Source organism: Typopeltis vanoorti, chromosome 16, assembly GCF_054136105.1.
Source record: "Typopeltis vanoorti isolate ZY-2024b chromosome 16, IOZ_Tvanoo_1.0, whole genome shotgun sequence".
NCBI classification, from domain to species: Eukaryota; Metazoa; Arthropoda; class Arachnida; order Uropygi; family Thelyphonidae; genus Typopeltis; species Typopeltis vanoorti.
In genome coordinates, this window is record NC_143564.1 from 301254 (window position 1) to 317475 (window position 16222).

Genomic DNA, 16222 nt, shown 5'->3' on the forward strand with positions numbered 1-16222 from the left:
TCATTAGCCATTGCCAATACAGTTGAAAAGGCATAAAACACAATTAAAATAACACTTAAAAATGCAAGTGTGTCAACAATATATGCTATCAACTTCGGGATAAATGCAACCATCTTTAATTTTTAAAATTCAAAGAAATAAATATAATCAATTACAAATTTATGAAATGTAAGAATGAAGAGTACTACTTAGGATGAATTTCCAAAATTGGAAAGTTGAAGGCAATTGTTTTTGTTGGGGTTCAGTCTGTGAATGTGGGCTTCACAACTTTGTTTATATACTCTTCCAGGAAGAAGACTTTTATGTAGGACCCTAGTTTTGTTCCAATCAATTCTGTGTCTCATGGAAAAGGCATCATTTGCCAAATCAGACTTATCAGACTCCCAAAGTAAAATATATGCTTAATGTTCTAGAAAATCTGAGCTGAACCTGTCTGCCAATAATACCAAAGGGTTCATGAACACAGGATTCTGTAAACTTCAAGATAAGAAAGAGGAAGCTATTTGTCTTTCAGACATGCTAGAAAGGAATTCAGTTTTTAAACTGGATAGAAATATAGTTGAAAGTCAAATGTATTGAAGAAGTCTTGCAATTTTCTCTGGAAGTCAATAACATATGGAATTGAAAATGTAGAAACTTCTTCTTGAGGAGGATTAGGACGAAGGGCAATTTTTTTTCTCCCCATAAAGACAAGCCTTAAAGGAACAAAGAACTATCATGCACATCTAATTATTAATTAATAATTATTTTCTCAATTATTTTTATATATAACTATCAGAGATGAAATAGCTCTACTAAAACCCAATTCCTTATTTAAAAGAGAATCAGTAGAACATAGTTCATGTTTTCTACTGATATGTAAGTGTCATTCCATTACTTTATAATTTTATCATTATGTCGTCTACTTACATCTCCATATTTAGATCCCCAAGTATAATGTGTTGCTGGAGTGGGTGGTAAGGCTCCAACACTGATTGTCTTTAAGTCAAAGTACATTAGTTATTGTGGTCTATGGGTGTTTGATCTACTGCAATGAGGCTCTGGACTCCAAGGAGGTTTAAAAGTAATACTAATATAACAGATGTCAATGTTATCTTCTGTTATAAGAGAAAGAATACCATAGGTCTAAAAGAAATTAGAAATTTACATAGTAAAAGTGAAATAATTATGTAAATGAACTACAACCATAGTTAAACAGAACACAATCTTCAACATTTAAAATCCTGACCAAGGAAATTAAAGATCAAAATAATGCTGATGTAAGTAAAAAAAATAAAATTGGAATACTACATTTTGTATGGGTTGGGTTTGTGCAAATAGAAAGCAAAATAGAAAAATAAAACACAAATAAAAATAGAAAAAGTGAATATATATATATATATATATATATATATACAGGTAACCCTCGTATAACGCGGATGTTAGGTTCCATAGAAATACCGCATTATATAAATCGCGTTATGCAAGACTCAGATCACATAGAAAAAGTAGGGTTAGGTTCCGAAATAATTTTTTTTTAAAGATTATATAAACAATGACAGATCCAACAAAAATATATTTTTATTTAATTCAGGTAATTCATGTAAGTTAAGAAAACACATAGTATAAAACTATATCAAAGTATCAACTATAAAACAAACACATAGTATAAAATTATAAAAAATTATAAATTGTATGTAAACTTCATTGCATATAATGCACAAATGTTTTAGGCAAAATAAAATAAAGTGCATGTTTTAATCATCATCATTCTCTTCAAAACTAACATTTCATAGATGTTCTTTATTTACGAATAGCCAGACGTCGTCATCACTTGAAATCTCTTGGACATCATTTGTATAATTCTCATTGCAAACTTAAGCTGATTTAGTTATCAGTAATAAGACCTTGCTTATCACTATGCTGCAATTTTTTATTAAGTTCATAATATGGAGCTAAACAAATATCCAATTGTCTCGTGAATTTTCCGGAGCACTCCACTGAGAGATCATTATCCGTAAAATAACTTTCTTGCCAAGTTAAATCCTTCTGCTAATTTCTTTAAACTGAATTCTTTAACAGATTCATCGCAATCAGAATCTTCGGCAGAATTTTCCCCACCATTTGGTTCGACATCATCTATTAATTGTACCAGTTCCTTCTCATTTAAATCTATTTCCCCATCAATTAATTCACTAATTTCGTTTCAAACCATATTACAAAAGCCCTCTAAGTGGCCATTACCATAAAAATAAATTTTTTACATAAAAAAAAGCATTACATATTGTATGCAACTCACCAAAAAATAAAGTGCTCAGCTTGAGATTAACACACTTATGATTTTTAATGCGCTTTCCTGGCAGAAAACTAAGAAAATTTTCAACAATAAGCACTTTACATGATAAACAATTGACGTACATGTGTGCTAAAGGGTATTTCCCCTAATATAAATTCGCTACTTATAACTACATGCGCGATACTGGCAGATGCAAAAATTTAGCAAAGATAAAATTTGATTTTTAAGTCATGTGTTGAAAAATATATGAAACGAGAAAGGGTTACTACAGTTTGTAGACCGTCTTATATCGAAACTGCGTTGTATAAATACAACATTATACGAGGGTTACCTGTGTGTGTGTGTGTATATACACACACACACACACACACTAAAACTATATGCTAAAAATCACAAATTTTAGTTCAAATTATCTCTAATCCATTGGATTACATTCAGGGTAGCCAGGAACAGGTCCATCAATGTGCCCTGAAAACTCCGCAGCAGGCAGTCTTGAATAATATGATTGACGGTCTGCTGATCAACACCACAATCACATTTTGGGGGAATTGATACAGGCCTAAGCCCCACTTGTACATCATGGAATGGAAGAATAAAAACTTATGGAAAGATAATGATTTTGATACTGTTACTTATTATGTTACTTTAACAATACACTAGTTGCCAAAATTGTGGAAACCTATTGGAAAAAGTGTATTTTTGAGGTCTGATGGCTCATAACACACTTTTTGTTGGTGTAATACCATAAAATTATATATCAATGGAAAGATAATTTAATCAAGAATGTAATGCAATAGCTTTTATGAAGGATTTTCTATTAGAATAGCAGTTATAAAGAAGAAAAGTGAAACACAGAAAAAATGAGATATACAAAAATTTTCACAATGTGAGTTAATACTTAGTTGGGTAACCTTTAGCGTTAATTACAGCCTTACAACGCCTTCCCATGGAGCAAACCAAGTTTTTTAGTTCTGCAACTGTTATAATGTGAAACTAAGATTGAATTATTGCTTCTATTAATTGGGTTTTCTTGGTGGGTTGATTCTGACTAACAAGTTTCTTTAGTCGGCTCCATAGATTTTCGATTGGATTAAGGTCTGGACTATTCCTAGGCCATTCCAGCAGTGGAATATGATTATATTGAAACCACTTTTTGCACACAGTAGCAACATGACATGGAGCTGAATTCTGTTGAAATATAAATGCTTCATTACCTTGGAAAAGATCACGTGAGGAAGGCTTCAGTTTGGGCTTAAGTATTTCATTTATGTATTTTTGGGCATTTATATATATATATTCCCATAAATCACGCAAATTCTGCCCACACCTTTTGATGTCATACAACCCTAAATCATAGCACTAAGTGGGTGTTTCAAGGTAGGTGTAATGCAATCAGGATGCAAATCTTTTCCGATTCTTCTCCTTACATATTTTATGCCATCACTACTGAACAGGGAAATTTTGGTCTCATCACTCCAAATAACACTGTCCCGTTGTTCCGTTAACATGGGTTTTAGTCCAGTTTAATCTTTTCAACCTTTATTTGAGAGATAAAAATGGATTTTTTTTTTTCATGGAATTCTAGCATTTAGACCAAATTCCTGCAGTCTGCACCGAACAGTCCTTGCATTGAACTTCACACTGTATGCCATTTCATCTTGTATGCACCCAGATGATTTTCTTCTGTCACATAGGCACAAATTTTTAACAGTTTTAAATTGATTTACAAATTACGTGTTATACCACGGATTAGCTCGTGCTTGACATAGGAGGTTGATATAATAAATTTAGTTTAATCCTTTATCCAAGTGTGAGCACACAACCAAGTGAAAAATAAACTTTCAACATCTTTCTCTAAATCCAGAGTAATTTATTAAAAAAGGGTGGCACACCATTTGGCAACTCCTATAGGTGGAGATGACTTTGCTAATGCTTCTGCCTGGTATCTCCACTTGGGCCTGGCTCCCACTGAAGAGACCTCAATAAAGATCGAAACTAGTCTGGGTAGTGGCTCTTCCCTTAATGCATAACATTAGACATATCCGCAAGGAGATGTGTTTTGCATTATGGAAGATACTGAGATAGGAGAGTTGGTAGCTTGCTCTACCTTTGCAAGGAGTTGCCATGGTGTTGTACCACCTTACCCCAGTCCTGAAGATACTTACAGGCACAAACCTTGTTTGCTCACACTTGGATAGAGGATTAAACTAAATTTATTATACTCTAACCAAGTGAAAAATAAACTTTCAATAGGAGGTTGGTAATCGACATATGAGTATATTCGTAGTTGGCTTCTGAGACACATACATAATATACTATATTTTAATTGAAATTATTTCCCTTCTATCAAGCCCCCAGACGTGCCCGCCGCTTTATTCAGAATCGAAGGGTCCAAATTAAGGTAATTATACTAAGGGTTAACTCGTGTTTGGCATAGGAGGTCGGTAAATCGACATACGAGTATACTCGTAGTTGGCTTGTGAAGCTCATATACGAATTACGAGTATACTCGTAGTTGGCTTGTGAAGCTCATATACGAATTACGAGTATACTCGTAGTTGGCAGCGAACATGTTAATCCAATAAGAATACAATTTGGTCGGCTAAATCCCAAATTGTCAGCCCATCCTCGTTAGTTCAGTATCCAGAAAGATCACTCTGTTAGATACCTAACAGGGTACACCATGAGAAGGTGGGGATTGGACATTAGGTCAGAAACCCTGGTCGGTTCTCCACATTCCTTTAAAGGCTATGTGGAGGTCTCCTCTCAGTTATATAGCTTTGACCCTTAAGCACCCCCCCCCCTCTTATATATCTTGAGCACAGCCTCTTATTTATATTTTTATATATATATATATATATATATATATAAGAACCACTATATATATATATATATATATATATATATATATAGTGGTTCTTAAGACTGGAAAAACTGGTAAGAACTAGCATACAGACTAGAGCAGATCAGCACAATATTATTTATGCAGGCGAGCACGGCTCTGTTAAGGGATGCTCTTGTTTTAATAAGTTGGGTTGCCTTTTGTGAGACAGTAACAAGAGTAGCAGATGAGGGTATAAGGCACATACTATGATATTTTTGGATTTTTCAAAAGCTTCTGACAGGATGCTACATGACAAGTTGTTTTATAATCTTTGTCAAGTAGCTTTATTTTATCCTCCTACATGTTTCGCCAATCTTTTTCTATTGGCATCCTCAGGGAATACTAGTAAGCTAAAATGAAGGTTACAGACTAGGTTATAACTGATAGTTCTAATTCATACAAAAAATTGGTATTGTGTGGACAATGTGCGTGTCTCGTTAACGTGATTTATTCGTTATGGCTCATTACGTAATTGTTATGAAAGTTCATTTCTTTGATGTTTAATGATCTGATAAAAATTTTCCAAATTTCTGGTAAAATTAGACCTTGATTCTTGTTTAGGTTTTCAGTTTTATGGGCGACTGTAGCTGTTTCTTTAAAGGTTCTTGAATGGTAGTTATCTTCTATGTATGGCATAAGGCTCTTATCCCACTCAATGTGATGGTTAGTAGAGGCAAAGTGGCATGAAAGGCCTGAAATGTCTTGTCTGTTATTTCTGACATATCCTATGTGTTCTTTCTTTCTCGTTTCAAAGCTTCTAGAAGTCTGACCTACGTAACTAATACCACAAGAGCAAGGTATATTTATATACTCCAGAGTACTTGTAGAATGGGTGAGGATCTTTTGGTGATCTTAAAAATTTCCGAATAGTGTTGATTGGTTTGAAAGCCACTCTGATCTTATGTGGTTTTAAAAGGTTAGCTAATTTTTTGGAAAGGTTGCTGACAAAAGGAATCGTAATTGTACTGATGTATTGGACGTCATCACGTTGTCGATGTGGTATATCAATAAAGAGAATCTTGTTATAGAGTCTTTTTGGTTAACCATTTAAAGAAAGTTCTCTGGATATTGTGGCTAATTCCGTTAGTAGGTCATCCTTGTCTGTCGTATACTGTATAGCTCTTTTATTTAATGCTAAGTTTCTGAGCTATGTGATGAGCTTAGTTGAAATGGAGGTAACGTCCAGTATTTGTAGGTTTTCTGTATACAGATAGGTTGATACTATTATTGGATTGTTTCTTTATTAAAATGTCAAGGAATGGCAGTTTTTTATCTTTTTCCATTTCTAATGTGAATTTGATGGTATTGTGGAAACTATTGATTTGGTTGAGGTAATTCATTAGTTCTTCTTTCGTATGATCCCAAATGATAAAGATGTCATCTACATATATGTACCAAATTTTCGGTTTTGGATGATCTGGGTTAAGATTTTTTTCTCTAGATCTTCCATGAATAAGTCAGCACAAGGAGGTGATAGGGGGCTACCCATAGCTAACCCAGTGAGTTGTTTGTAGATCATTTTTTGCCAAATAAAATAGAAGTTAAACAGTGATTGAACAAAGTAGTGATGTTTTTTGGGAACAAGTTGTCTAAGATGTTGATGACTTCAACCACTGGAATGTTAGTAAACAGAGATGTAATGTCCAGGCTTGCTAGTATATCCTCTTCAAAAATAGGGATGTTTTTTATTTTATCTATAAAATGTTTTGAGTTTTTAATATAAGTATCCGAGATGTGTTGTTGTAAAATCTTCGCAAGATACTTTGACAGTTGGTAAGTGGGAGAATAGATTCCATCAACTATTGGACGTAATGGTATACCTTCTTTATGAATTTTTGGAAGGCCATACAATCTAGGAGTAAGTGGGTGCACAGATTTTAGTTTTTTTATAATTTCTATAGGCCAGTTATTCATTCCACGTAATAATTCATTGGTGTCATTATGGTTTTTTGTGGTAGGAGCTCTACTGAGAACTTCATATACAGACCTGTCAGATAATAGATTTTTAATTTTTTTCTTCATAATCTGAAGTATTTAATATAACTGTATTATTACCTTTGTCGGCTTTGAGTATGATGATATTTTTATTATTCCTTAATTTGAGAAGCATTCTTCTTTCCATTTGGTTAGAGTTGGTGTTAGGAGATCTTGACTGAGCTGAAAGCATTATGCTGCTTTTTAATCGTAAGTCATTAGCTATTGGAACTGGTAGTAATGAGAAGGCTTTTTCTAAGTTGCAGATGAATTCTATTTTAGGAATGACAGTGGGTTTTAAAGCAAAATTGAATCCTTTTTTGAGGATAGAGACCTCAGGTTTACTTAAAACGTGTTTAGATAGGTTAATTATCACTTGGTTATCTGGTAGAGACGGTTTGCAGTTGCTATGGTTATCATACAGTATATTGAATTTATCGATGTATTGGACGTGATGACGTCCAATACATCAGTACAATTACAATTCCTTTTGTCAGCAACCTTTCCAAAAAATCAGCTAACCTTTTAAAACCACATAAGATCAGAGTGGCTTTCAAACCAATCAACACTATTCGGAAATTTTTAAGATCACCGAAAGATCCTCACCCATTCTACAAGTACTCTGGAGTATATAATATACCTTGCTCTTGTGGTATTAGTTACGTAGGTCAGACCTCTAGAAGCTTTGAAACGAGAAAGAAAGAACACATAGGATATGTCAGAAATAACAGACACGACATTTCAGGCCTTTCATGCCACTTTGCCTCTACTAACCATCACATTGAGTGGGATAAGAGCCATACATAGAAGATAACTACCATTCAAGAACCTTTAAAGAAGCAGCTACAGTCGCCCGTAAAACTGAAAACCTAAACAAGAATCAAGGTCTAATTTTACCAGAAATTTGGAAAATTTTTATCAGATCATTAAACATCAAAGAAATGAACTTTCATAACAATTACGTAATGAGCCATAACGAATAAATCACGTTAACGAGACACGCACATTGTCCACACAATACCAATTTTTTGTATGAATTAGAACTATCAGTTATAACCTAGTCTGTAACCTTCATTTTAGCTTACTAGTTTGTATTCCCTGAGGATGCCAATAGAAAAAGATTGGCGAAACATGTAGGAGGATAAAATAAAGCTACTTGACAAAGATTATAAAAAAAGTGTAATAGTCTTATGAATAATTGTCAAGAAAAAATTCAACATAATGACAAATTGTTATTTAAGTTGCAACATATGGGTTTGGATATCAGATTGGTGAAGTGGATTGGTAACTTTTTTATGTGATTTCTACCTACAAAGGTTATTACTAAACCTATAGTACATTTACATCATGAGTGGGCCAAGGATTTATTTTTCCATTTTTATCACTTTTATATATATTTTGTAATATTTTAATTTATTTTTACACAATCTGGAAACCATGATTTAAAGACAAAACGCAAAATTTTTTCAGCCACTTCAGGCCTCCAATAAGCGGGGCAGTGGTCTCACACCAGGTGATGAAATTCATCTTCCACCTAAAGACAATCACAAACGTCCATGGCAAGATTTGAACCCGTGACCTGATGGTTAGAGAGTGGGTATGACCACTCAGCCAACCAGGCTAATTAACTTCCTGATAGATATCAGAAAGTTGAACATTGGGGGGGGGGGGGGGGGGGGCAGTATTAGAGAGCAGGAAGGTTACAAGTGCAGTTCCTCAGGCTTCTGTACTGGGATCATTCTGTTCAATTTTATGTCAATGATACTAACTCTGGACTACAGGGAGATATTCAATTGTTTGCAGATGATGTGAAGCTTGTGAATGCTATTAGTTATTTAAATAAGCTAGAAAGGAGGAAATAGATATAGGAATATGTAGCATGCAAATTACATACTTCTCTCCACCCTACAGTTTGGTGGACAGAAGATGAAAGGGGGGGGGGAATATGACTGAGACAAGGGCAAAGAGTCCTTTCCTGGAGATTGTAAAAGGAAGTAGTAAGAGGGTAAGAAGTAAGTTTTTTGCACGGAGAGTGTTAAGGACATTGAATGCATTGCCTGGGATTGTGATGAAAGCACTAACAGTTAATGACTTTAAGGAACGGTATAATAGACTGTACTGTCTGAGGTGGACCTCCCACAATGAATCTACAACTCCATAGAGGTCACAAGTAATAATAATAACAATAATAATATTTACTTTCCTACCTTAATGTTATAAAGTGTTCATTATTCCCATGATTAACAAAAGCCAATAATTTATTTGCTTATTTTTACAATCATGAGATGTCCAATAAACTCAAAGCACTATTATGTTCATCTAGAGCAGGCTTTGACAAACATCCATGCCTGAGGTGGTATATCATCAATCACCTATTGTACAAGCTTTAGATAAAGAATTTGAAGTGACAACCGTAGTGGTGATTATGGAGTCAAAAATTTTATGAAATTGTAGAGCAACATATGTGAAAAGTACTGCATCTGTTTTCAAGGATTTTACTTACTCTATCAAGGAAACACTGGAAAAACCATTTCAGAGTATAGAGACTGGTATGAATTTCATATTTATCAAGGTGTTTCTTTAATTTAGGCAAAAACCGTGTCAAAAGTCTATCATGGTGATCTTGAAATCTTCTTAATTTTGGAAATCCAGGAATAAAAAAACCTATGATTAAAATAGAAATTGTAGTGTCTAACATACACTCATTCTTAAATTAAATTTTTAAAATTTTCAAAATAATTAATAATAGAATTTCTTTCCTTTTTTCCCCCCTGTAACTAGACTATTTTAATGGCAAAATGAGATAAGACAGAATTGCATCTACAGTACATATGCCAAAAAAAAAAAAAAAAAATGCTTTAAGTTTAATTGTTGTGATAATGAATAATGTCACTATACAAGAATGCAATGAATTATGAAATCTGCCTTTTTATGATTTATATATATGACCATATTCTTGCAAGTACCTTCATCTGGGACTAACATAATCTACTATTCATAATTATGAATTTAATACTAGCAATAAAATATGCAAAAAAGTAAGGGAGGGGGAAAGTTCTGATAAACACAAGAAAGAACATACTAGTATTACAGAACATACAGAGTTATGAAGATAACTTATGTTCTTATATTCTTATATCCTAATATGTCCTTTCTTGTGGTTATAGCAGTTGCTTAAATATCATTTTTGTTCTAGGTGTTCATCAAAACTTTCCAGACCCATCCCCATAACATAATTTAATAAATGAATTACTAATTTTGTAGAACAATACTGTGTATTTCTTCAGATTGATGCAATAAAATGCAAATAAAAAAATAGTACAAAACAAAGGAGATTTCTTAAGAAACTAAATTTTCCAAAGAAATGGAAGGACCATGACATTTCTTAGAAACATGATATTCCCATGTTTCTAAGAATGAAAAATCATTTTAGAACAAAAAAAAATCCAATATAATTTACAAAAGGACACCTTCAGAACTGTGCAAGAAAGAATTTCCAACACCCAATTTGTATTATCAGAAACAAAGAACTATATGAATACCATTTAAGTTTGGCACAAAGCCTTCCAAAAGATCAATGAATTTAATAGACAGACTAACCATTAAATCAAAATATCTGGCTAATAAACAGAAGATGACATTAAAAAAAAAATGCAAATATCCCTAAAGATGATAAATCTAATCAACAAACTATTCTGCCAGTAGAAAAAAACAGTAGTTTATCATTCTTCATAAGGTCTATCGTATACACAGCAAAGCATACTACTAACCAAAGAGATCAAATTCCCAGTATTTCCTAAACATATTCCCAAAGTTGACAGTATAGCTTATATATAATATATAAGCTATAAGAAATATATATATATATATATATATATATATATAACTTATATATATTTGCAGAATTTAGTGAAACTGCAAAAAACCTTATTTTGGCGAGACGAAAAAATCCATCAAATTAAATCTTGAGGAACATAAAAGAGAAATCACATACAGCAGAACAAGAGCTAGTGCTCTGTCAAACCATGTCCTGAATTCTGTTGACGCTAATGAGGAAAACTTCATTCATCCAGTCTTATGGGACAAATCTGAAAATATCTTATGATGCTATGATGAACTGGAAAGAAGAATTGCAGAATCCAAAGAAATCATCCTTAATCAAATATACATCTTAACATCAACCTCAGCTATAATCTCTCAGAATGCCATTGACTGCCATCCAACTTTGGCATTCACGAGATGTTGAATGCATGCACACACCCAACAATGAGAATATACACAGAATAGCTTTAAATGTTAATACGCTAACACTTTAATGTATCAATTTTTTGTTCTTTTGCAATTTTTGTTGGTTGGTCCCTCTTATTATGCACCCGAAGAAGTCTTCTGTGAAGATGAAACTAGTCGCACAATCTACTTAATTAAAAGTATTTTTTACTTTTATCTCTAAGCTTTCAGTCATTTAATCTTTTTAAAAAATATGTTTCTCTGCCAAATAAATCCATTATGCCACACACACACACACACACACACACACAAATATATATATGTATTCAATAATTTTAATGACTTAAAACACTGAGATAATTAAGAATAAAAGTTTAATAAGGACACAACTAGTTTCGTTGGTAAGCCAACTTCATCAGGTGTCAAAGCACAAAGGTATATAGAAAAAGACCTAGAGAAACATTACACACTTACAAAAACAGAGCTTTCAAAAAAGCTTTCCAAAACTCTAGTCCATGCTTCAGTTCTAGCTGTGTGTGTGTGTGAGAGAGAGAGAGATCTTGTGAGAACGGCAGTACTGAATAGCAGAGCCATGAGAGTCTGGTAAATGATAACTAAGGTTGCTATTCGTGTGGGTAGAATCAAGGGTGATTTCATTTGACTCCAGAACACATCTTTCAAGTTCATCATAACATTTGTGAATATTAGCAGTTAGATTCCAGTCTATTTGGTGTTTGCGGTCTTCATTCGAGTTTACAGAGAACAAGGCGTGGCTGGCGAGGGCACCTTCTTGGATTCTATTATAAGAGATGTCTCTCTTGTGCTCTTCAAGATGGAGAAAGATTGATTTATCAGTTTGTCCGTAATATGGTTTACCACAACTACAAATAATTCTGTATACTCCTGGGAACTGAAGATGGTGATGTTTTTCTTTAGGCTGACTAAGGATAGAACAGAGTCTTGGTAAAGTAGAGAAGCACGTTTTGATGTTGAACTTTTTGAATATTGTTGACAGCTTGGGGAAGATAACTGATGTAAGGTAAGGAGATGTAAGCTCTGGGGGTAGTAGAATCTTCATAGGTTTGTTGACCTTATTATCAAACAATTTAAAAATGAACTTAATTTCCTCAAAAGGACCGTTACAATAATGGTTTCTCTCCAAAAAAGTATCGAGAAACTTCCATTTCACTGTTGTCAACAAACCAATGAAGATTCTACTACCCCCAGAGCTTACATCTTCTTACCTTATATCAGTTCCCTCTCCCCCAAACTGGCAAGAATATTAAAAAAGTTCATCAAAACATGCTTCTCTACTTTACCAAAACTCCATTCTATCCTTAGTCAGCCTAAAGCAGAACATCAACCATCTACAGTTCCCAGGAGTATACAGAATTATTTGTAGTTGTGGTAAACCATATTACGGACAAACATATAAATCAATCTTTCTCTGTCTTGAAGAGCACAAAAGACACATCTCTTATAACAGAATCCGAGCCAGTGCCCTCGCTAGCCACATCTTGTTCTCTGTAAACTCTGATGAAGGCCACCAACACCAAATAGACTGGAATCTAACTTCTAATATTCACAAATGTTACGATGAACTTGAAAGACATATCCTGAAGTCAAAGGAAACACCCCTCGATTCTACACACATGAATAGCAACCTTAGTTATCATTTACCAGACACTCATAGCTCTGCTATTCAGTACTGGCTTTCTCACGAGATCACACGCACAAATATAAATGTAGTTAGAAGTGAAGTGCGGACTCCAATTCAAACTTAACTATAGTTTTGGAAAACTTTTTTGAAAGCTCTGTTCTTCTAAGTGTGTAATGTTTCTCTCGGTCTTTTTCTATATACCTTGGTGCTGTGACACCAGATGAAGTTGGCTTACCAACGAAACTAGTTGTGTCCTTATTAAACTTTTTTTCTTAATTATTTCAGTGTTTTAGGTTATTAAAATTATTGAACATGTTCATAAACCGAGTCAATCTGCATATAAATATATATATACATATATTGTGAAAAGAGTTGAATGACTTAAACTGAGAGTTAGGTAAAAGGGGATTTAATAGTAAAACACGACTAGTTTCGGTTTATAACAGCCTTCATCAGGTGACATTATAAAAGAAAAAACACTAAACACTGAAGATTAAAAAAACTATGAACAACACAGAGAGTCTCTATACATAATTAGTATGAAAACATTGTAGTTGTATTTAAAGCTGTTCTTTCGTTTGTTGCATTGTTAGGAGAGTGCATGCTTGCAGCATCACGTGAACGCCAGGACATGATTACAGCTGAATGACTATCTGGGAGGTTGTACATCAAGTTATTATTTAGATGTTCAGGGTTGAGGATGATTTCCCTAGATTCTAAGATTTTTCTCTCCAATTCATCATGGCAATGAAAGTCAGTAGATCTGTCCCAACAGACTGTATGACTTGGAGTTTCATTATTAGGATTAGCCGAGAAAAGGATATGGCTTGATAAGGCACTGGCTCGCTGTCTCTTGTAAGCAATGTCCCTCATGTGTTCCTCCATGCGTAATTCAATAGATTTGTCTGTCTGGTCAAAATAAGGAATATCACAATCACACCAAAGTTTGTACACACCAGGAAACTTCTACATATTGAATCCATCTTTATTATTAATAATGCAAAACCACCTGCAAATAACATTACTTCGACAGAACACAAAGCAATTAAGAGTTTAAAAAATAACAGAGATATAATTGTGGAATTTTTTCTTGACTATTATGTATAAGACTATTACACTTTTTTTATATAATGTCCATCAAGTAGCTTTATTTTATCGTCCTACATTTAAAAAAAATTGGCAAAACATGTAGGACGATAAAATAAAGCTACTTGACGAACATTATATAAAAAAAGTGTAATAGTCTTAGAGATATAATTATTCTTCCTGCAGACAAAGGCAATGCAACAGTTATCCTCAACTCTGAAGATTACCAAAATAAGATGCTTGAATTACTACAAAGTGATACCTACTCAATACTTGAGAGAGAGCCAACAAGAGAACTTCAAAATCGTACCAACAACTTATTGAAAACTACCACTGAACTATCTCGAAATGTTCGCCTGTCTCTACGCTCTTTCTCTATCCTCTTATTCCACGCATATATGGAGTTCCAAAAATCCATAAGGAAAACATCCTACTACGTCCCATTGTGGAAGGTATTGATTCTCCTACGTACAAACTTTCTAAACATCTTGCAAAATACTTCAAATATTTTTCAGGCAAGTCCTCATCCTTTATCAATAACACAGCAGACTTTGTTTCATACATTAAGGATGTGACAGTTAATGAAGATGAAATCATGGCTAGCTTCGACATAATTTCCTTGTTCACTAATATCCCAACAGATGAAGTCATAACATTACTCAAGGACAAGTTATCCAAAAAAATGTTGGCCTTACTTACCCGCATCAAGTCCAGTTACTTTAGATTCCAAGATACTATTACAAACATAATCATGGTCTGGCAATGGGTAATCCTTTATCCCCTGTTCTTGCAAATATTAACTTGAAGGATTTTGAAGCCAAGGCTATCTCTTCCTTTACTTTAACACCTAGAGTTTGGAAACGTTATGTGGATGACATTTTCCTCATTTGGAGCCATGGACATGATTCCCTAATGGATTTCCTGAAACATCTCAATTGTCGACATCCAAGTATAAAATTCACAGCAGAGCTTGAAACTGATAGTTCCATGCCTTTCCTAGATGTGAAACTGACCCGGTCTTCTGGTAAACTTAAAATTTCGATGTATAGAAAGCCTACACATACCAACAGATATCTTCATAGTCAGTCCCATCACTTCCCTCTCCAAAAACTTGGAATAATTTCTACCTTGGGACATAGACCTCGCTCTCTTCTTGATGACCCAAATGAACTTCAAAAAGAAATCAACTATCTCAAAACTACTTTCGTACTTAATGGATATTCTAAAAGAATTATTGAAAAATTCCTTCTTAATCCTCCTAGTCATCACACAGAAGAAATAAATACATTTAAAGGCAATATATCTATTCTTTACATAAGTGCAGTTTCACAAAAATTAGCCAAGGTTCTAAAAAAATAAAATATCAGAACTTTGTTTACTCCACTTCCAAAAATCCGCTCCTTAATAAGCCACCCAAAACCATGTCATCATCATCATCATCTTAAATTTCCTGGTGTGTACAAAATTTGGTGTGTTGTGATATTTCTTATTTTGGTCAGACAGACAGACAGACAGACAAATCTATTGAATTATGCATGAAGGAACACATGAGGACATTGCTTACAAGAGACAGCGAGCCAGTGCCTTATCAAGCCATATCCTTTTCTCGGCTAATCCTAATGATGAAACCCCAAGTCATACAGTCTGCTGGGACAGATCTACTAACATCTTTCATTGCCATGATGAATTAGAGAGAAAAATCTTAGAATCTAGGGAAATCATCCTCAACCCTGAACATCTAAATAATAACTCAACCTTCCAGATAGTCATTCAGTTGTAATCATGTACTGGCGTTCACGTGATGCTGCAAGCATGCACTCTCCTAACAATGCAACTAACAAAAGAACAGCTTTAAATACAATTACAACATTTTCATACTAATTATGTACAGAGACTCTCTATGTTGTTCATAGTTTTTTAACCTTCAGTGTTTAGTGGTTTTTCATTTATAATGTCACCTGATGAAGGCTGTTATAAGACGAAACTAGTCGTGTTTTACTATTAAACCCACTTTTCCCTAACTCTCGGTTTAAGTCATTCAACTCTTTTCACAATATGTATTTCAACAGATTCAATAATTCATCATACACACACACACACACATAAATATAGTGTA

The 16222-nt window shown here is 33.8% G+C and overlaps 1 protein-coding gene across 4 annotated transcripts in view; it reads right to left on the reverse strand.

Moving 5' to 3' along the window:
* LOC150097824 (USP6 N-terminal-like protein) overlaps positions 1-16222 on the reverse strand; it is a 475396-nt gene that overhangs the window by 143020 nt on the left and 316154 nt on the right. For all 4 annotated transcript variants that reach the window (XM_090406042.1, XM_090406041.1, XM_090406038.1 and 1 more), the window contains one exon: positions 9637-9797. In XM_090406042.1, the coding sequence (XP_090262168.1) occupies positions 9637-9797 (161 nt within the window). The remainder of the gene's footprint in view (positions 1-9636; positions 9798-16222) is intronic.